The sequence below is a fragment of the Solanum pennellii genome, chromosome 3 (assembly GCF_001406875.1).
Source record: "Solanum pennellii chromosome 3, SPENNV200".
Classification (NCBI taxonomy): domain Eukaryota; kingdom Viridiplantae; phylum Streptophyta; class Magnoliopsida; order Solanales; family Solanaceae; genus Solanum; species Solanum pennellii.
In genome coordinates, this window is record NC_028639.1 from 3,522,116 (window position 1) to 3,544,231 (window position 22,116).

Sequence of the window (22,116 nt, forward strand, 5' to 3'; positions counted from 1 at the left end):
TTTAAATGAGCGTGTTAAGTTCAAATATAATAAATAAAAGTAAACAGAGATGAGATATCAAAATGAAAAAAGAATGAAAGTAAGAATTAGAATAATAAATAAGAAAATAACAAAAGTAATTGTTGACAACACAAAAGTAATAATTTAAAGTATTAAGTACAATAAAAATAATATGACGAAAGTAATAATTGAAGTATAAATACAATAAATGATTGGTCAAAAGTAATAATTGAAGTACATAGACAATAAATAAAAAAACAAAAAAGGAACAAAAGGAGCATTGATCCATGCTAACTAAGGGGCATCTCAATTAAATAGTCCAAACGATCTGGAAATATTTGTCATATTGTGCTTATCGAATGTTAATTTAATTAATTTTTAAAAATAAATTAGATCACATTAATTTGATATTTTAAACAAAAAAAAATTTGATATTCAAAAACTATATGAAAAGTACTATAAAATTACAATTTTTTGCATATTAATATGATGAAAAATGCATCTTAAAATGTTAGTCATAATTTTTATATTTTGACTCTAAAAATAGAAACCATAACAAATAACACCGGACGGAGGAAGTAATTATAACCGTCTGGACATTTTCAAAATTAATATGGAATGAGATAATTCACTTAAATAATTTATTTTTAAGGTGTACTTTGTATAGTTTTTTTCAAAAATTTTATCTACTTTGGGAGTTGTTCGTTTGCTTTGTATTGTTCTATACAATTAACTATATATAAATGACCCAACAAAGATGCAAATTACACGAAATTAATTATTAAGCAATTAATTTGTGTAATTATACCACTACCGATATCATTTTTTAATGAATTATAAAAATATGAGCAATAGATAGCATTGAGACAACAATTTATTTGCTAACAGATAATACTTCTTTCGTAGTTTTTTATCAGTAGTTATATCATTTTTAACATGATGCACCGTAATCCATCATTAATTTTAAGAATAAACTTATAAAAAACTAGTATAAGGAATAAAATTATCTTAAAAAAATAAAATAAAGGATAAAATATGATTATTAAAAAATAAAAATAAAATGATAAAAAAAAAGTTTAGAATGCGATCACTACAAATTCGCGTAGCAAAATAATTAGTCTTTACACAATAATGTAATTGACAAAACAATACCATAAAGGAAAAATTGTATGAAATAACAAACTATTGATTCAAATCAAATGTTATAGAACAAACATTCTATTTTTTTGTCATCTAATTAGGTATACAATAGTCATTTTATACATTTCGGTATAAAATATATTTGTGTTTGTATAAACTGAGTGAAAAATATATATATAAATACAAAGACATATATTTTCGTCTAATATACTTATATGATTATACAATTACAAAAACACATATCATACATGACATCCTATATTTAAGAAGAGGTGTTTAAGTGAAATTTGTGGACAATTTTAAATGATTATCTATAATTTAAGCCTAATAATATAAAACTTTTCTTATAGATGTAGATTGATAGATCAAATCACAATAAATATTTTTTTTATCTCTTTTTATATATTTCTCATTTATTTTTCTTACTAAGCTCTTTCAAAGTTTGCCTTATGATACCCAACACTAACCAGCAATAAGAAATATAAAATCAATGTAATGTAATATTTTGGTGTAGATTAATTTTCAATTTCATTCAATAATGGAAGGAAGCTAGGCTATTGTGGTCTTCTCCTCCTCTTCTTCCCCAATTGTACAACTATGGCTGTAGAGCTATGGCAAACAGTGAAAGATTCTATCACAGTTCTTTCTCCATTAATCTCTTCTACAGTATGTTGTCTCGGAGTTTTTTGGTTCGCCAGATCGTGCTCACCACCAGAGACTTCGAGTAATGGATGCAACCACCATTTCAGCTTGAAGAGATTTCTGAAGGGGAATTGGACCAGTATGATTCAAAGAAGATGGCAATCAAGGGTCAGATCTGTCGTATTTCTAAGAGCAGGTAATTTTCATAGTGTTCTAAGCTATTATGTCTTCTGGGTAGGTTTTCTATGCAAGGTAATTTCTATGTGAACTTTGAATTTTTAGAAAGTTGTAATCTTTATGCTAAAGTTGGGGAACTTTTGGTAGAGAAAAAAAAAAGAGAGTTACTGATGGCAGAATATTTAGTTTTATACTAAATCAGTCTTACTATATCCATATGTGGAGAATTTATCACAGCCAACTCAATTTACAGCTTTTGATTTGTACTAATATTGTCACCTAGTCATTGAATCTCAACCCATTTAACAACATCTAGAAAACCTTGCTGGTATGATGAACTTCCAATCATTCCACCAGAAACATATTTACTGACGAAGTAAATAACTTGAAGTAATTATATGTGAGAAATTTATAGATGTTATGGAAGACTAGGAAGACCCTGTTAACCATCAAAAAATCAAAGGACCGTCGAATATTGTCAAGAAAGCTCTAGGCAATTTAAATAATTTTTCCTTCATACACAGGTTAACTTTCGAGAAAAGTTCACTAAAATTGATCCGATTGCAACTCCATCACGAGCAGGTCATGTGGAAGCAAACAAATAAGAAGTAACAAACAAGACTACCATATATCTTTAGTTCTATATGTATATGTTTTCCTGCAGATGGTCTAAGTTAAGAGGGAATAGAAGAATGGAGGTTAGATATTAGTGGGTTATGACTAAAAGTGTGAAAGAAATAGAAGCATTTTGAGTCTAAGTCCAAATAATAGTGGACTGTGGTGAGCCTTTTCTCCTTTACGATACATTAGGAAATTTTTAAGCCCTTTTCATTTAGAGTATGACTTTAACTCATTTATCTTTGTGAGAAATATTTGAAAGGAATATTATTGGATTGTTGTTGTGTTTATATTATTATATTGAGACCTTATTTATAGATACTACTATACAATCTTTTACCAAGTAGGATACTATTTAATATTTCTATTCCTATTCTTATTCTAATAGGATCATATAAATCTATTCCTATTCTAACAATGCCCCTCAAGCTAGTGCATACAATTCATGTACGTAGCTTGTTACAGATGTAATTAACACGAGGATCGATGAGGGGTTTGGTGAGATATGTGCAAGTTGATCACTCGACTTCACAAATTTGACGGTCAATCTGAATGTGCTTCGTCTTCTCATAAAATACTGGATTTGATGCATAATGCACTCAATTTCAATGTGCTTAATTTTCTCATGAAATGCTGAAATTGATGCATAATACCAATAAAACATAAAGCGATAAAATTACAATGTTGAACTTCCCAAACCAAACTTGCAAAGACTGTTTCAGACCATAGAGTGACTAACATAATCGACATACAAAGCTACTAAACTCCTCATGAGCAACAAAGTGCTCAAAATCTAGTATAAAGTATATGGATCAGGTTGTAATTAATAGATGAGTCTATATTAAACAAGGAAGTCACCAAAAAAATTGGTCGGAACATGCTTATACTCTAGAATATTAGAGAAAGTGATCACAATATAACAAATAATATTATATGGGTAGGGTAGGAATGATGTCACGACCTAATTAGAAAATAGATATTATATAGGGTATTGAAAAAGAGATATTAATATGGGTAGGGTCGGAATGATGGCACGACCTTACTGAAAAAGAAAAATTATACGGGTAGGGTTGGAATAATGGCACAACCCTACGCAAATAAGATTTGAGGAGTCACAAAAAAGACGAATTAAACTATGCAAATCAAATCTGAGCCGTCACTAATGTGAAATAGGTCTTAGACCTAACTCACATCCAAAAAGCTAGCTCAAAGAATGGAGGACTGTCCAAGACTTATAAGGAGTCCGCCTATCTCATTAATCACCGATGTGGGACTTTTGTCATTCTCCAATACCCCACCTCACGCCCAGTGCTTAGCATTTGGTGCGTGGACAATTTTGATTTTTGGGGATCCAACATCGGGTGAGACAGGCCCTGCTTTTTTATTATGTGAAATTAGGTCTTAGGCCTAACTCACACCCCAAAATCTAGCTCAAAGAGTGGAGGATTGTCAAACCTTATAAGGAGTCCGCCCATCTCATTCACCACTGATGTGAGACTTTTGTCATCCTCCAACAATTAAAAAGACACATGATGCTATGCAACTCAGATATGAGAAAATAGTTCGAAAAAATCCGCGGTACTAAATAAATTAAATATGAAAGTAGTCCTGAGAGATGCACGGTGCTACGCAAATCAGATATGCCAAAGAGGTAGTCACATAAAGGATGACACAGTTCTACACAAATTATATATCAAAGAGTATTCACTCGAATGATGGCACAATGCTACACAAGTTATATATGAAAATGTAGTCACCGGAAAGATGGAACGGTTAGATAGAAGAAAATAGTCAACGGAATGATGGCACGGTGCTTACATAAATCGTATATGAGAAAATAGTCACGGGAAAGATGCATGGTGACCTAACTTTTGCTAACATACTTGTTGGCCAACGGGCAACATATATGAGTAATCGCCGCCTACCGGCAGCAGAAGCTCTTTAGATTTCTACCAAGATTGTAGAAGCCTGATACCATGTGAGAATTATATGAAAAGAATAATATTAGTTGTTGTTGTGTTTACATTATTACGTTGAGAACCTATTTGTAGATACTACTATACAATCCTTTACCAAGTAGGATACTGCTTAGTATTCTTATTCCTATTCTTATTCTAGTAGGATTGTATAAACCTATTCCTATTCTAACAATCTTGTTTTTTAGAAAAGAAGAAATCTTATTTCTTACACAAAAATTATATATTTTCATCATCAAATTTAAATGCTCATAAGAATACTTGGATACCATTCGAGAGATTTCTTGTTCTTCTTCTCTTTTCCTTTCATAAATGCAAATGTTACAAATACTTGCAAACACGTCATTAGTTTTGTGTAAATTTAATTTGTATCACTTAAATCTTGATGTAAAAATCAAATTAGATGATTTGAAGATTTTCAAAAATAATGCAATTGACATATTTCAAACGGCTAAATCTCTTCCTGTTTATGAATGCATGATCATTAGAATTATTTTTATCACAACTTCCTCTAATCTCATTTTAAGGATGTAGCCTGATTGATTTCCATTTATATTATTTTATTGGGAACTGAAAGACAAGATAAATGGCTTGAACATGCAAAGGTCAAAGATCATCTTCAAAAATATTTTTTTAAATAACAAGTACTACATAATCTTTCAATGTTACTTTACTATGTATACTAAATAATAGGAAGAGTCTCGTGTTCTTTGAATTCATAAACTTGCGAGCCCAACAACTAAAACATTATCTAATGTTTAGTTGGTCACTTTACTGATTAGAGACTTAAAAGGATTACAGATTGTATAATCTGAGCATTTTACGAGAGTTATAAGTTGACTTAGAGAATCTATGTCTCTTAAGTCTTCAAAAAAGAGGGCGTCGATCGTTACTAATATCCTCTCTGAAAACAGAGAAATATTAAATATAATTCTATATTAGATAGAATTTACCAGCTTATTTTAACTTTGATATTTATAGAAAAATTTAAGTTATCAATTTGCATGAGCTGTCATTCAAGTAATACTCTTTTTGACTGTCACTCTCCATATCACGTGGTCTATAGTTCAGCGGTTAACAACTATCTATAATGCTCCATAATTTAAGTGTTAAACTGGAAAATGTGAATAGTTTAGGGAGTTAAGAGGTATTAAGTAAAAAGAAAATCTGTCGTATATCAAAAAACAGGTTGGATAGCAAAAAAGGAAAAAATGGTAAAGATTATTGACCGGATTCAATTTACAGGTGTTAATTTTATTTTTTTGGTCATCTATAAAAAACAAACAAACAGGTAAGATAGGAAAAAAGGAAAAAAATATTAAAGAGTTTTGACCAGAATGAATTTACAGGTGGATGACTTCGTATAAAACTCTCACCCCTTATCAACTAACATCCCACAATTTTCACCCAATTGTTTTGCGCACACTGAAGAGAATAAACAATCTTAAGGCATGTTCTAAATCTCTCTCTGTCTTATCTTCTTTTTACAGTCTCTAAGGTTGTTTTTCTGATTAATTCTTTACTCGTGTCGGATCTTGATTTCTTTGCATTTCAATTATTAGTAATTTAGTTTGTTATTAATGTTTAACTCTTTGTCAAGGTTGGTTTTGATTTATAGAATTTTCATTTTGGTTATATAACGATTCAATTTGAGTCCTGCAATCAAGAATGTAGCTTCTTTTGATGTTTTTACAAACTTCTCATTGTTATCCAAAAGAACTGTAACATCATTTTTTGACCTGCATATATAGGTTAAATGCAAATGGTGCTTTGGTTATTCCGTCTTTTCTTTTCTCAAAAAGAAAATTGTATTTTGAAGCATCTAACATATAAGCTCCATAGATAGATGATCAGTAGTTCATATGAGAGAAGATTGATGTAGGCTTCATATCAGCTGCTAAAACTCTAATGTTAGCCCCCTCTTTACTACAGAAATCAGATGATGAAAAACACTTCATAGCTAAGTTGCTTGGGACTTGGGTGCGGGCAAAATCTAAATTTTAAGATTTTGGGGTACGGAGGTACTTGTTTTTTCAGCTTTCGTCAGATTTGGATTGAAGAACCATCATGCTTACTTGCTAGTTTAGCTTCAAAATTAAATAGAATTTAGTCATATGCGGACCCCCTACCAAGTCCAACTATCATTGATTCTGTTGTTGAGACTTTTTATCAATACTCCATTTGTCCCAATTTGTATGATTCTTTATTTCAGGACGTAACCAAATGTTTGATATCATTTCTCTTATTAGTTCCTTACTGTGAGGATAAACTAGTATTACATTGATCGATTGTTTGCCACAACACTCCTTTATTCAGGTCTGAGATCATCAAACTGAGTTCACATAGATCGTTCATATGTCTAGGCTCATTTCCACACCAATGGTGTGAATTCTGCTAGAGCAAGACGCAAAACATAAAAAAAAAACTTATAGTTGAAATACAGGAGTGTTGTGCAATAAGGAGATACATACCGGTGTAAAAGCTTGGTTTAGTAAGAGAGTAGTGAAACCAATGATGGTGTATGGCTTGAGTGCATATTGAAAAATGAGTGTTGTAGAAGCTCTCATTTGTCAATGATAGCATGTCATTATATATATATATATATATATTAATGGCTATTATCACAACATATTACATATTAACATGATATCATCATTAATGACTATTTCATGTAATCTGCAATACTCATCAAATCATGTATTGATGTACGCTTCAATACTATAGTGAGACCTTCATGATACCATAGGAGTATATCTATATACTGGCATGATATGATTAGAGGTTTCTTATGTGTGCGTATATATATATATATATATATATATATATTAATGGTATCATTGATGCATGTTTTAGTCTTTCAGTGAAATATCCCAATCATTCATGATACATTCACATTGCATCTGTATACTAGCATAGTACTATTGAGGTGAGTTATTATCCTTCTGTGAGATACTCCACATTCCTCTATAATACCATCACAATATATCTATAGATTATCATGGTATCATCGAGGAGTGTCTCAAACTTGCAACAGACCATAACATTAATTTTTTTTTTTACTTTGTTAAAACTTAATTCTTGCAAAATCAAAGCATGATAATCAAATTAAAATAAAAAGAGTATATATTTTGATTTCATATCAAATATTATACTTTTAAATGAGTGTGTTAAGTTCAAATATAACAAATAAAAGTAAATAGAAATGAGATAACAAAATGAGAAAAGGATGAAAGTAAGAATTAGAATAATAAATAAGAAAATGACAAAAGTAATTGGTGACAACACAAAAGTAATAATTTAAAGTATAAATACAATAAATAATATGACGAAAGTAATAATTGAAGTATAAATACAATAAGTGATTGGTCAAAAGTAATAATTAAAGTACAAAGACAATAAATATAAAGACAAAAAAAGGAACAAAAGGAGCATTGATTCATTTAAGAAATATATTTGTATTCATATATTTTTTTTCTATATAGTTATTTTTTTCTTCAAAAATGTTGTATTTATTCATTTCAATATGTATTTTATATGTATTTCTATTTATTTTAATTTTTATTTAGAATTTTGTATAATAATATATAAAATACAAAAAATTAGTATGATGAAAAAGTGAATGAAATATAAAATTGAAAAGAAATAATTGAATATTTGGTGTACTCATTCTTAAATAAAATACATAACTAGTTGACATACCTTTAGAATAAATACAAATTAGAAAAAAATGTCAAATTCAGAAACAATGCAACATAATTTTTGAATGAATACAACTATTAATTGTAAAAATACATACTGACTAAAACAGTATCAAAATTCAATATATACTTCCAAATTTATATATACAAAAAACAATAACTATGAAATACAAAAATAAATATTAACTGTGGTACATTGACATAACTATAAAAAAAAAACAGAATACAAAATGAATTAAATATATGAAATACAATTCTAAATCTATGGATACAAAATACAATAAAACAATGAAATAAAAAAATACATACTGACTAAAACAGCAACAAAATTCAATATACACTTCCAAATCTATGAATACAAAAAACATTAAAACTATGAAATATACACAATCAAACTCATATAATGTGTTACATTGACATAACTAACACACACAAAAAAAACAGAACACAAAATACAATAACTATATGAAATACAAAAATAAATACTAACTATAACATAATAAATATATTCATTTAAGAAATATATATTCATTTAAGAAATATATCTTAAATGAATATACAGATACATTCGGCATTCCTATTGGAATGAATACAAACTAATAAAAACTATAATAAATATAAATAGAATTTATTGTGCAATGCATATAATTTTAAAAAGGTAAAAATTCTGGAGAATAAAAAAGAACAAAGTTTAAATTTTATTTGAAAATATAACTGATGAGAAAATTAAGTGATCCTTACCTTTTTTTTGAAATATTCTCTCCCTTGATTTTCTACCTTTTGTTATTAAATAATTATATTCTTTAAATAAAACAAATAATAAAATCATAAATAAAATACTTAACAAACTAAAATTTGACATTTTTACTAAATATTGAAAATGTTGCTAATGAGCCCTCTTCAATATTAAAATATTGACATTTTAAAATTTTTCCATATTTTTAATCTCTTTTTATATATTTCTCATTGATTTTTCTTACTAAGCTCTTTCGAGGTTTGCCTTGTGATACCCAACACTAACCAGCAATAAGAAATATAAAATCAATGGAATGTAATATTTTAGTGTAGATTAATTTTCAATTTCGAAGGAAGCTAGGCTATTGTGGTCTTCTCCTCCTCTTCTTCCCCAATTGTACAACTATGGCTGTAGAGCTATGGCAAACAGTGAAAGATTGTATCACAGCTCTTTCTCCGGTAATCTCTTCTACAGTATGTTGTCTCGGAGTTTTTTGGTTCGCCAGATCGTGCTCACCACCAGAGACTTCGAGAAATGGATGCAACCTCCATTTCATCTTGGAGAGATTTCTGAAGAGGAATTGGACCAGTATGATTCAAAGAAGATGGCAATCAAGGGTCAGATCTGTCGTATTTCTAAGAACAGGTAATTTTCATAGTGTTCTAAGCTATTATGTCTTCTGGGTAGGTTTTCTATGCCAGGTAATTTCTATGTGAACTTTGAATTTGAATTTTTAGAAAGTTGTAGTCAAAGTTGGGGAACTTTTGGTAGAGAAAAAAAAAAGAGTTACTGATGGCAGAATATTTAGTTTTATACTAAATCAGTCCTACTATATCCATGTGTGGAGAATTTATCACAGCCAACTCAATTTACAGCTTTTGATTTGTACTAATATTGTCACCTAGTCATTGAATCTCAACCCATTTAACAACATCTAGAAAACCTTGCTGGTATGATGAACTTCCAATCATTCCACCAGAAACATATTTACTAACGAATGATGGCACAATGCTACACAAATTATATATGAAAATGTAGTCACCGGAAAGATGGAACGGTTAGATAGAAGAAAATAGTCAACGGAATGATGGCACGGTGCTTACATAAATCGTATATGAGAAAATAGTCACGGGAAAGATACATGGTGACCTAACTTTTGCTAACATACTTGTTGGCCAACGGGCAACATATATGAGTAATCGCCGCCTGCCGGCAGCGGAAGCTCTTTAGATTTCTACCAAGATTGTAGAAGCCTGATACCATGTGAGAAATATATGAAAAGAATAATAAAAGTTGTTGTTGTGTTTACATTATTACGTTGAGACCCTATTTGTAGATACTACTATACAATCCTTTACCAAGTAGGATACTATTTAGTATTCTTATTCCTATTCTTATTCTAATACAACTTCCTCTAATCTCATTTTAAGGATGTAGCCTGATTGATTTCCATTTATATTATTTTATGGGGAACTGAAAGACAAGATAAATGGCTTGAACATGCAATGGTCAAAGATCATCTTCAATTTTTTTTTTTTTAAATAACAAGTACTACATAATCTTTCAATGTTACTTTACTGTGTCTACTAAATAATAGGAAGAGTCTCGTGTTCTTTTAATTTATAAACTTGCGAGCCCAACAACTAAAACATTATCTAATGTTTAGTTGGTCACTTTACTGATTAGAGACTTAAAAGGATTACAGATTGTATAATCTGAGAATTTTACGAGAGTGATAAGTTGAAGGAATATGAATTTTACTAATATCCTCTCTGAAAACAGAGAAATATTTAATATAATTCTATATTAGATAGAATTTACCAGCTTATTTTAACTTTGATATTTATAGAAAAATTTAAGTTATCAATTTGCATGAGCTGTCATTCAAGTAATACTCTTTTTGACTGTCACTCTCCATATCACGTGGTCTATAGTTCAGCGGTTAACAACTATCTATAATGCTCCATAATTTAAGTGTTAAACTGGAAAATGTGAATAGTTTAGGGAGTTAAGAGGTATTAAGTAAAAAGAGAATTTGTCGTTTATCAAAAAACAGGTAGGATAGCAAAAAAAGAAAAAAATGGTAAAGATTATTGACTGGATTCAATTTACAGGTGTTAATTTAATTTTTTTGGTCAAAAAACAGGTAGGATTGCAAAAAAGGAAAAAAATATTAAAGAGTTTTGACCAGAATGAATTTACAGGTGGATGACTTCGTATAAAACTCTCACTCCTTATCAACTAACATCCCACAGTTTTCACCCAGTTGTTTTGCGCACACTGAAGAGGATAAACAATCTTAAGGCATGTTCTAAATCTCTCTCTGTCTTATCTTCTTTTTACAGTCTCTAAGGTTGTTTTTCTGATTAATTCTTTACTCGTGTTGGATCTTGATTTCTTTGCATTTCAATTATTAGTAATTTAGTTTGTTATTAACGTTTACCTCTTTGTCAAGGTTGGTTTTAATTTATAGAATTTTCATTTTGGTTATATAACGATTCAATTTGAGTCCTGCAATCAAGAATGTAGCTTCTTTTGATGTTTGTACAAACTTCTCATTGTTATCCAAAAGAATTGTAACATCATTTTTTGACCTGCATATATAGGTTAAATGCAAATGGTGCTTTGGTTATTCCGTCTTTTCTTTTCTCAAAAAGAAAATAAGCTCCATAAATAGATGATCAGTAGTTTATATGAGAGAAGATTGATGTAGGCTTCATATCAGCTGCTAAAACTCTAATGTTAGCCCCCTCTTTACTACGGAAATCAGACGATGAAAAGCACTTTATAGCTAAGTTGCTTGGGACTTGGGTGCGGGCAAAATCTAAATTTTAAGATTTTGGGGTACGGAGGTTCTTGTTTTTTCAGCTTTCGTCAGATTTGGATTGAAGACCCATCTTGCTTGCTTGCTAGTTTAGCTTCAAAATTAAATAGAATTTAGTTGTTGAAGACTTTTTATCAATACTCCATTTGTCCCAATTTGTATGATTCTTTATTTCAGGACGTAACCATATTTAAGTGTTAAACTGGAAAATGTGAATAGTTTAGGGAGTTAAGAGGTATTAAGTAAAAAGAAAATCTGTCGTATATCAAAAAACAGGTTGGATAGCAAAAAAGGAAAAAATGGTAAAGATTATTGACCGGATTCAATTTACAGGTGTTAATTTTATTTTTTTGGTCATCTATAAAAAACAAACAAACAGGTAAGATAGGAAAAAAGGAAAAAAATATTAAAGAGTTTTGACCAGAATGAATTTACAGGTGGATGACTTCGTATAAAACTCTCACCCCTTATCAACTAACATCCCACAATTTTCACCCAATTGTTTTGCGCACACTGAAGAGAATAAACAATCTTAAGGCATGTTCTAAATCTCTCTCTGTCTTATCTTCTTTTTACAGTCTCTAAGGTTGTTTTTCTGATTAATTCTTTACTCGTGTCGGATCTTGATTTCTTTGCATTTCAATTATTAGTAATTTAGTTTGTTATTAATGTTTAACTCTTTGTCAAGGTTGGTTTTGATTTATAGAATTTTCATTTTGGTTATATAACGATTCAATTTGAGTCCTGCAATCAAGAATGTAGCTTCTTTTGATGTTTTTACAAACTTCTCATTGTTATCCAAAAGAACTGTAACATCATTTTTTGACCTGCATATATAGGTTAAATGCAAATGGTGCTTTGGTTATTCCGTCTTTTCTTTTCTCAAAAAGAAAATTGTATTTTGAAGCATCTAACATATAAGCTCCATAGATAGATGATCAGTAGTTCATATGAGAGAAGATTGATGTAGGCTTCATATCAGCTGCTAAAACTCTAATGTTAGCCCCCTCTTTACTACAGAAATCAGATGATGAAAAACACTTCATAGCTAAGTTGCTTGGGACTTGGGTGCGGGCAAAATCTAAATTTTAAGATTTTGGGGTACGGAGGTACTTGTTTTTTCAGCTTTCGTCAGATTTGGATTGAAGAACCATCATGCTTACTTGCTAGTTTAGCTTCAAAATTAAATAGAATTTAGTCATATGCGGACCCCCTACCAAGTCCAACTATCATTGATTCTGTTGTTGAGACTTTTTATCAATACTCCATTTGTCCCAATTTGTATGATTCTTTATTTCAGGACGTAACCAAATGTTTGATATCATTTCTCTTATTAGTTCCTTACTGTGAGGATAAACTAGTATTACATTGATCGATTGTTTGCCACAACACTCCTTTATTCAGGTCTGAGATCATCAAACTGAGTTCACATAGATCGTTCATATGTCTAGGCTCATTTCCACACCAATGGTGTGAATTCTGCTAGAGCAAGACGCAAAACATANTCGATTGTTTGCCACAACACTCCTTTATTCAGGTCTGAGATCATCAAACTGAGTTCACATAGATTGTTCATATGTCTAGGCTCATTTCCACGCCAATGGTGTGAATTCTGCTAGAGCAAGACGCAAAACATAAAAAAAAACTTATAGTTGAAATACAGGAGTGTTGTGCAATAAGGAGATACATACCGGTGTAAAAGCTTGGTTTAGTAAGAGAGTAGTGAAACCAATGATGGTGTATGGCTTGAGTGCATATTGAAAAATGAGTGTTGTAGAAATGTGAATGGTATGATGGTGTGTGGTATTACAAAATTAGACAAAATAAGTGATGATTAAGGGACAAGTAGCACATGTAGAATATAAAAGGAAAGAAGGTCCTGAATTATAGTTTAGAATTGTCTACCTTTGAAGTTACAATTGTACTGGAGTATTGGTTTGACACTATGATGGTTGAAGGTGTTAATACGAACGAGGTAAACATTACAATCACATGGACAAAGTTGTCCCAAAAGACTTGCAATTTTTCGAGATCCTTGTCAAATTAACAAAATACTAAATATAGATGATGCACAAGATACATATGTAATTCCAATGGTTAGCATTGAAGGTTTATTTTATGTTGCTTCACGTGTATTGAGTAGGTTGTTTGCTAAGATCTTTTTAGTCATTACTGATTTGTATTTCGGTAGAAAATATAGAAAATCTTTATAGTAGAGCACCCTTGATATTATCTGAGTACTGAAATGAAACTGCTCCAAACAGAACAGAATGTATATTTCAGTGTGCAAATCAATGTTACTTCCTCCTTTTTTGTATGATTTTGCTTTCAGTAGTGATTATTTTTATCCGAAATGTGATTCTTCCATCAACTATGCCAGCAGGAACTTAGTTCTCTGTTGTTATCTGCAACCAACTCTTCCAGATTATATTTTCTTAGTTTCTTCACTTTTAGGCATCACAGTACTCCTCAGACGTATTCAATTAGGCGTCAGAAATTCAAATATTCTTCATGGATCGTTTCTTTTTTCTACAGGAGAAGTAATAACCTTTCTTGTTTCTACAGGAGTTCAGGAGATTGAAGCTTTATGGAGTTCCAAAAAAATAGAAAGACTGAAGCTGCTGATATGGGAAAAGGAGACTCTCCTGTAAGGAGATGGGAGGACCTTGATATTAATATCTTGGTCACGATACTCCTGTACTTGGACATTTTCCAGTTGACAAGTGTGATTCCTCAAGTTTGTCGTGCATGGCGGTTAGCTTGTTGTGATCCACTTCTCTGGATTACGCTGGACTTGTCCGTGTTGCAATCGAACTTCATCAGACTCCAAGTGAAGCCATACGTGTATGTCGACAGTCCGTCTGAAGAAAAATTGACCGGACTCCTAAATAATTGCCTGAACCTCAGTCGTGGAAACATACAAACATTGATCTTCCATCCTAATTTGTATGTTAACGACAATCAATTGACTACTGCTGCGGAGAGGTATTCCCCCAATAAACTTTCGTCTTTCTATAGTATTTTAATTACAACTTAAATCAAGAAACCATACAGCATGCAACGTTTCGGGGATATCAGATCCCTATGATTTTCCATTATTCTTAGAGAAGCAAAAATTACTGTAAAAATGAAAAAGACAGCTAATTAGTTCCCTCTTTTTCAGGTGTCCACGGCTTAAACGCCTAGTTATGCCTTCTTGGGACAAAATTAAAAAGCGAACAATGTGCAGGGCTATTCATATATGGAATGATCTTGAATCACTAACGATGCCAAGTATAAAAAATCCTGCACGTGTCATAGAGGAAATTGGCAGGAGTTGCCAAAAATTTGTTGCACTCAAAGTTATGGGGCCCTGTGATATGCTTTTCGCATCTGCACTGGCTTCTTTTCTTCCAAACTTGGAAGTTTTGAGTGTGAGGTGCACGGTTTTATCTAAACCTGCTCTGGCTATTATCTTGGAGAAGTTAAAAAAGTTGAAAGTGCTTAACATATCTCATTGTGCAATTACTGAAGACTCTCCACTCGAACCGATGAGAATTCTGACCAAGCTTGATAAATCGATTCTTGAAAAAGCGTCCAGGTTAGACGAATTCCTAACCTGCATGAGTGACTCCTGCATCATGTGTCAGCGCACTCTATATGATAAAGGGTTTTTGAGGTGGTACAGGTATGAAGAAGACCTCTGGAAAGTGGATGAGGTGAAATCTCTTGCGGTTTGACAACTTTTAGAAGATATTGCTTCATGAGCTGAAGGTCTGGAGCAAATGTGGAAGCTTGTGTAGCTTTCGTGTTCTTTGTGTTTCTATGAACTTGTGTTTTTCGTTTTTGGGTTTTCGTCGTACCAATTTCATATGTATTGCCAAGCATAGTAAGCTTGTACTTCGTTTTGCTAAGCTTTTGGGATGCTAGACATGTTTATTTTCTCATTATAAAGGTGAGATATTTGGATAAACTATGGGAGAAAATAAATGTTTTTGAAATTAGCAAAAGTTGTTTTCCAAAATGGAATAAAGTAGATTTTCTTTCGTTTTGGAAATACTTTTGAGAATATATGCTTATACTTGGAAATAGTTTTTAAAAAATTGGTGAAGCACTAAGTTGATTAAAGAGTTTTTTAAAATTAATTTATCGAACACATTGTTATTCAATAAAAGTAGTCTTTTTCTTAAAGAAAAAGAATCACTTAAAAAAATGTTTTTCTTATTAAGTTGATTTCTAAAAAACTTAACCAAACATGTTTTTATGGAAGTTTTATGAGTTTCATCCCTAAACTCCTTTTAGAATTAAGGTGATGCAAACAACAAACTACAAACAATTAAGAAACTTTAATTAATAAGAAGGCAAAAATTGAACATGAGTTGAAGTGTATTGTTTACTTTAAGTTATATCATTAGTAAATCTATCTATTATCATGTTTATATTTTTATTAAATATTTCAGTACTCCTTTAATATTTTCGCAAAAAATTCTGTAAATACAAAATGAAGAATTTTCTTTTACAAATATAAATTTAAGGGCCAAATATTTATATAAAAAAACATGAAATCATCAATTGAAATTCTTAAAAAGGTGACTAATTTGATATTTCACCTTTTAATTTTCTGCTAAATTAGTCACGCATTGAGATTTTATCACAGCTGACTAAATTTATAGCTTTTGGCTTATACTATCACATAATCGATGAATCTCTATCAGTTAACAACTACTAGCAAGCCTTGTTGGTATAATGAACTTTCAATCATTTAGCCAGAAAACATATTTACATACTAAGTTATTAACTTGAAGTAATTGTGGGTGACAAACTAATAGTTGTTTAGTCTGTTAAAATTCACTATAGTGTTTGTGCACCACTTTTTCAAAGAATAGGGACTATTAGTGTTTCATGTGAATGAAATAGGATTATTTTGAGCCTTTTCTCCTTACCAATACGTTGGGACATTTTTGGCCTTTTTTCGTATAGAGTATGACTTTAAAAACTCTTATATAGCTTATTTATCTTCTTTTCTAAAAAAAGAAGAAATCCTATTTCTCATATCAGTATTATATATTTTCATTATCGAATTTAAAGGCTCATACGAACTCTTGAATACCATCTGAGAGATTTATTGTTCTTTTTCTCTTTTCCTATCGTTAATGCAAATAGTACAAATACTTGTAGACACATAATTAGAATCGTGTAAATTTCATTTCGATTAAGTAATCTTGACGTAAATACTTAACAATTTTGTAACCTTTACTAGTATAGTATTCATGACATAATTTCAACAACTATAATCCACCAATTCTAAATCACATTATTTCCTTAACTTATTAATAAATTTTTAACTTCAACTAGTTTAGTTTGACCTAAATACACCAACTAAATCACATTATTTTTCTAACTTATTTAAACAATTTAACAAATTATTTTAACTTTAACTAGTTTAGTTTCATGACTTAATTTCAACAACTAGAATCCACCAATGAAAATCCAATGCTACGGAAAAGGATAGTAAGTGCAAGATATGAAGGTGAAGGTATGTTGATGACCAAAGAAGTGACTGCACCATATGGAGTGAGTTTGTGGAGATCTTACATGTGAGATGAAGTTAAGAGTAATGCAAGGATCAAAGTTGGGATGAAGTTAATACCATACATTATTAAAAACATATTCATTACAGAGTCCTTTCAGTGGATGGTAAACGAAGAGTTTCAACTTTTTATGGGAAATCAAGTTTATATTTTCAATGTTAATACCATACCTTATTAAAAACATATTCATTACAGATTTCCTTCCGTGGATGGTAAACGAAGAGTTTCAACTTTTTGTAGAAAATCAAGTTTATATTTTCAATATTAATATCATACCTTATTAAAAAGATATTCATTACAGAGTCCCTTCAGTGGATGGTAAACGAAGAGTTTCAACTTTTGGTGGGAAATCAAGTTTATATTTTCAATGTTAACACCATACCTTATTAAAAACATATTCATTACAGATTCCCTTCCGTGGATGGTAAACGAAGAGTTTAAACTTTTTGTAGGAAATCAAGTTTATATTTTCAATATTAATATCACCTTATTAAAAAGATATTCATTACAGAGTCCCTTCAGTGGATGGTAAACGAAGAGTTTCAACTTTTGGTGAGAAAATAATTCAAAATTTTTAGGTGAAAAATATGAAATTTAAAACACTCCTATAAATACACAACGAATGAGTCTATCTTGTACAATAATATTTTCTCTCATTGATAAAATATCAAAGTACATCCAAATCGGTTCTCTTCCGCTACCATAGTTCAAAGTGAGACTAAGAAGATCATATGTCAGTCGCGATGGAATGGTAAAACATTTCACTGTATTTGCTCTTTATTTTTTAAATTCATATATGTTGAATTAATGTCTTGTTATCTTTGTTTTATGTAGTGGCTTCCGCATCGGTATCTTAGTACTTTCCCAAGGAACTAACAAAGACGATGCTCACATTTATTAGAATGGACAATACATTTATATTAAACCACCATTTAAATGTAGGAAGCTACAGATCGAGGAACTGGAGTAGGTTCACTGATGGTTGGAGGTCGTTTATTCGTGAGGATGGATTGGTTGTGGTTTTATATATATATATATATATATATATATATATATTTGTAATTTATAGTACTGAAGGCATTACAAAGAAGAAGATGAACACCATGTTCATGATTTCGTCGCTACACCCATTGTGAATATTATTGATTGAAAAAACTGATTTTTAATGGACAATATGCTGTTTTTTTTTAATTTAAAAGTATTTAATGATCTAATTTTATTGTTCTTTATTTTTGTGTTGCATGGAAAACACCGAACTGAGTGAATCTTTTAGAAATCTTCAGTCAAATTAGACTAGGCCTCTATTTCTAAAACGGAAAAGGGTCTAAAATACCCTCAAAGTATTGGAAATGGTACAAAATTACCCTCCATCCACCTATTGGCTCTAAAATACCCTTCCCACCCACCTATTGGGTCCAAAATACCCTTGCCATCCACCTTTTGGTTCAAAATTGACCACTTATTTAACGGTTTTATATTTAAACTATTTAAATATTTTTTAAAATACGTGGCGCTCAACTATTTGTTATAATTTAACTTATTAGTATAATTTATAAATCAATCCACTACCCATCCATTACTAATTAAACCCTCCAAATTAATAAATCACTCACATTATTAATGCAACAATACAAAAGCTGCTGCCAATTGATTGTTTTAAAAAATTTGAGACGAAAATATCTATAGAAGTAAATTATCATATATTCAAGTGTCTAAATTAAAATTACCGATAAACTTAAAAGTCTGACTATGTTCATCTTTATTATTCTTACGTCTCAATTATGTGATGTTATTTTATAGGTAACCTTTTTTCAAAATAATATATTAAAAGATTTAAAAAAATCCATAAATATTTATAAATTATATTTTAAGAAAGGTGCATGAATTAATTCAAAATGTATTACTTCTTTACCTTTAATCATAAATTTCTAATTCAATCTTGAAAGAGAATCAAATTGAAAGTGTCCTCCTAAATAAGCGGCTCAACATAAATTTAATTGGGGCTTCGATTCGGACTCGAATAATTTTGGATGTCATTTTCATTAATCTATAATTTCATCGTGTTTTAGTAGTGTTTATGACGATTTTGATATTATAGTTGGATTATTAATTGGGTGGGGTTTAGTTAATAATGGGTGGGTAGTGAATTCGTTTATAAATAATACAAATAAATTAAATTATAACCAATAGTTGAACATCAAGTATTTTAAAAATATTTAAATAGTTTAAATTTAAAATCATTAAATAAGTGGTCAATTTTGAACTCAAAGGTGGATGACAAGGGTATTTTAGAGCCAATAAGTGGATGAAAAGGGCATTTTGGAGCCAATAGGTGGATGAAGGGTAATTTTGTACCATTTTCAATATTTCAGGGGTATTTTAGACCCTTTTCCGTTTCTAAAAAATATAATAGAGAAGACTTTTGTTGAACCATTGTGACCGTTGGGACTGGTGTAACGTTTCGTCTACTTGAAGAACTTTAAATAGTTGAACCTAAAAGTATACGGACTCGTATTTATATCTCAATAATTTGTCCTACTACCATAACTCTATATATATATCTTGTTATCTCTATCATGCCTCGTTCAGTCAACAATAACACACATAATAATTGGAGAAAACGTTCTCATAGAGTTTAGGAGATTGGACTTCTAAAAGACGAAGTACGAGACCTCATCGTGCAATGAAAACACTCAAGCTTGAACTGAGGACATTATCTCGTTCTTTCCATAACTTTTCTACTCACGTTCATAATGCATTGAAAAATAACAAAATTTGTGGTGCATATAATAATGACGGTGGTGGGGTCGATAATATTTAGGGGTTTTTGCTTGTAACGATTAGTTCTCTCTTTTTTGATGGTATGATATTAATGTATTTAGTAATGTACGATCTTTTTAAATTATACTGCTTTATTTATCATTTCGATCCGAGTTACTACATATTACGCAAGGAAATAAATTTTCGGCCAGAAAATTTGGTCAAATGAGATTTTTTCTATATATCTTTACCTTTTAAAAAGCATTTTAATCTTTATTTATCTTTAATACCTTTTTTTACTGAAATGTGGAAAAAAGATGAATTTATTTTAAAATAAAAAAGATATTATAGTTCTTTAAATTTACTGGCAAAACCTGGCGAAATATAATTGATACTTAATTACACTTAACTCAATTTTATTGTCCGTTATTATTACTCCATTAATTAACGTCTGGGATACTAAACAGATGACACTCGAACAAAGGAAACAAATTGGTTATAAATTGAGCATGTTGCTCTATTCTACCCTCAATCCATCAATATTCCTGAAAAATAATACAGTTTTTCGCTATCATGTCATCTTCAACTAACAAAAGTGGGCATCATAATTTTACAGAACAGGAAGAAATCTTCTGGAATATTTTATTGCTTAGTCAGAATCTGAGTCGCCTCGAGGAGGAAATTGCATATCTTAAGGATAAAATTTTGAGGTTGTCAGGTCGTATTGATGTTTTAGCTACTAAACTAAATAGAGATGTTGGTGGTGGTGGTGTTTTTGTTGGCCAAGGTGTTGGGGAATAATGGAGTGTGAAAGTTTGTCTACTTTTATGTTATTTAGCTTTAATTTTACAACCTAGTTTATACTTATATTTTATATTGGCGTAGTTTATTTTTTTGAACGAAACATATGATATGATAATGTAATGTTAATGTTATTTTTACAACATTATATGATGCTATTGTTCTAACCAAGAAATATATTGGATTCTTCACTAAATCTCTAACAATTAACAAAGTTGGTTATCTAACCAAGATAATTCTTGGAATAACCAATGCAACTCTTATGCTAACTTGCTATAAAAAGCACCAATCTTTTACCCAAAATCAGAAAAAATTCTATCATAGAACATACTACAACTCTAATATGTCTAGACTAGAGAAAGAAAACGTCAATTCTACTCCTGAGGGACGGGTAAAAGTCAACTATGAAATTATCAAACTTAAAACTAAGACGTTGAAGCTCGTTGAGAAAATTTTAGAGATTCACCGTGAATGTGGAAATTGAAAGGACACGTTGAAGAAATGATTCGTCGTGCTGAGGCCTTAAATATAAAATATGCAGGTAGTGATCGTGCTGAAACCTTGGATACTAAAGATGCAGTGATGGTGCCGGAACAGTTGACGACAGTGAATCTCCTAGAAACTCTAAGTAGAATTTACCAAGCTTTATTTCTTTTTAGGAATTAATTTCCTTTAATTTTCTAGGTTATTTATGTACCGAGTTGTTTTAAAATTAATATCAATATACTCTTGCCTTTTAATTACGTTTATGCTATGTTTCTTCATATAATAGAGTTTAATATGTCAAAAAGTTTTTAACTAATAGGGGGTTATGAAAATTAAATAAACAATATTGAATTTAATTTACGTTAATTTTAAAAAGAGATATAATATGATAGAAATTGGTTAAATCAATCATAATTTAAACAATTAATGCTAGCCGTTTATTACACGTCAAACGAAAGTTGGGCAGCAGATACTTGAGTGTTTGTCTTCCCCAAAGTTAATGCCGTGTAAATAAAGTTTCGAAACACTTTCCAAAGTCAACTACTACTTGTACTAAATATTTGTTTGTTCATTTTGCCCATTTTAATGACATGTACACAAACTTAAATATTTGAGTAGTGTCATGTAATTATGAACCAAATAACTAGATATATATATAAATTTTATTTTATTTATAGATAAAATTATT

The 22,116-nt window shown here is 30.3% G+C and overlaps 1 protein-coding gene across 6 annotated transcripts; it reads left to right on the top strand.

The window, feature by feature from the left end:
* Positions 1-1,581: 1,581 nt before the first annotated feature.
* LOC107014731 (F-box/LRR-repeat protein At3g48880-like) lies at positions 1,582-15,800 on the top strand. Of its 6 annotated transcripts, none has more exons than XM_027915426.1 (5): positions 1,582-1,978; positions 9,462-9,632; positions 11,134-11,291; positions 14,377-14,796; positions 14,975-15,800. In XM_027915426.1, exons 4-5 carry the CDS (start codon positions 14,399-14,401, stop codon positions 15,528-15,530), a joined length of 954 nt encoding a protein of 317 aa, XP_027771227.1. In that variant the 5' UTR covers positions 1,582-1,978; positions 9,462-9,632; positions 11,134-11,291; positions 14,377-14,398; the 3' UTR covers positions 15,531-15,800. The 6 variants fall into 6 exon arrangements, with proteins under 6 accessions (XP_027771227.1, XP_015070269.1, XP_015070268.1 ...); XM_015214783.2 differs by lacking the exon at positions 1,582-1,978 and having other exon boundaries at positions 9,126-9,632; positions 14,975-15,391; positions 15,479-15,800; XM_015214780.2 differs by lacking the exon at positions 1,582-1,978 and having other exon boundaries at positions 9,127-9,632.
* Positions 15,801-22,116: the final 6,316 nt, after the last annotated feature.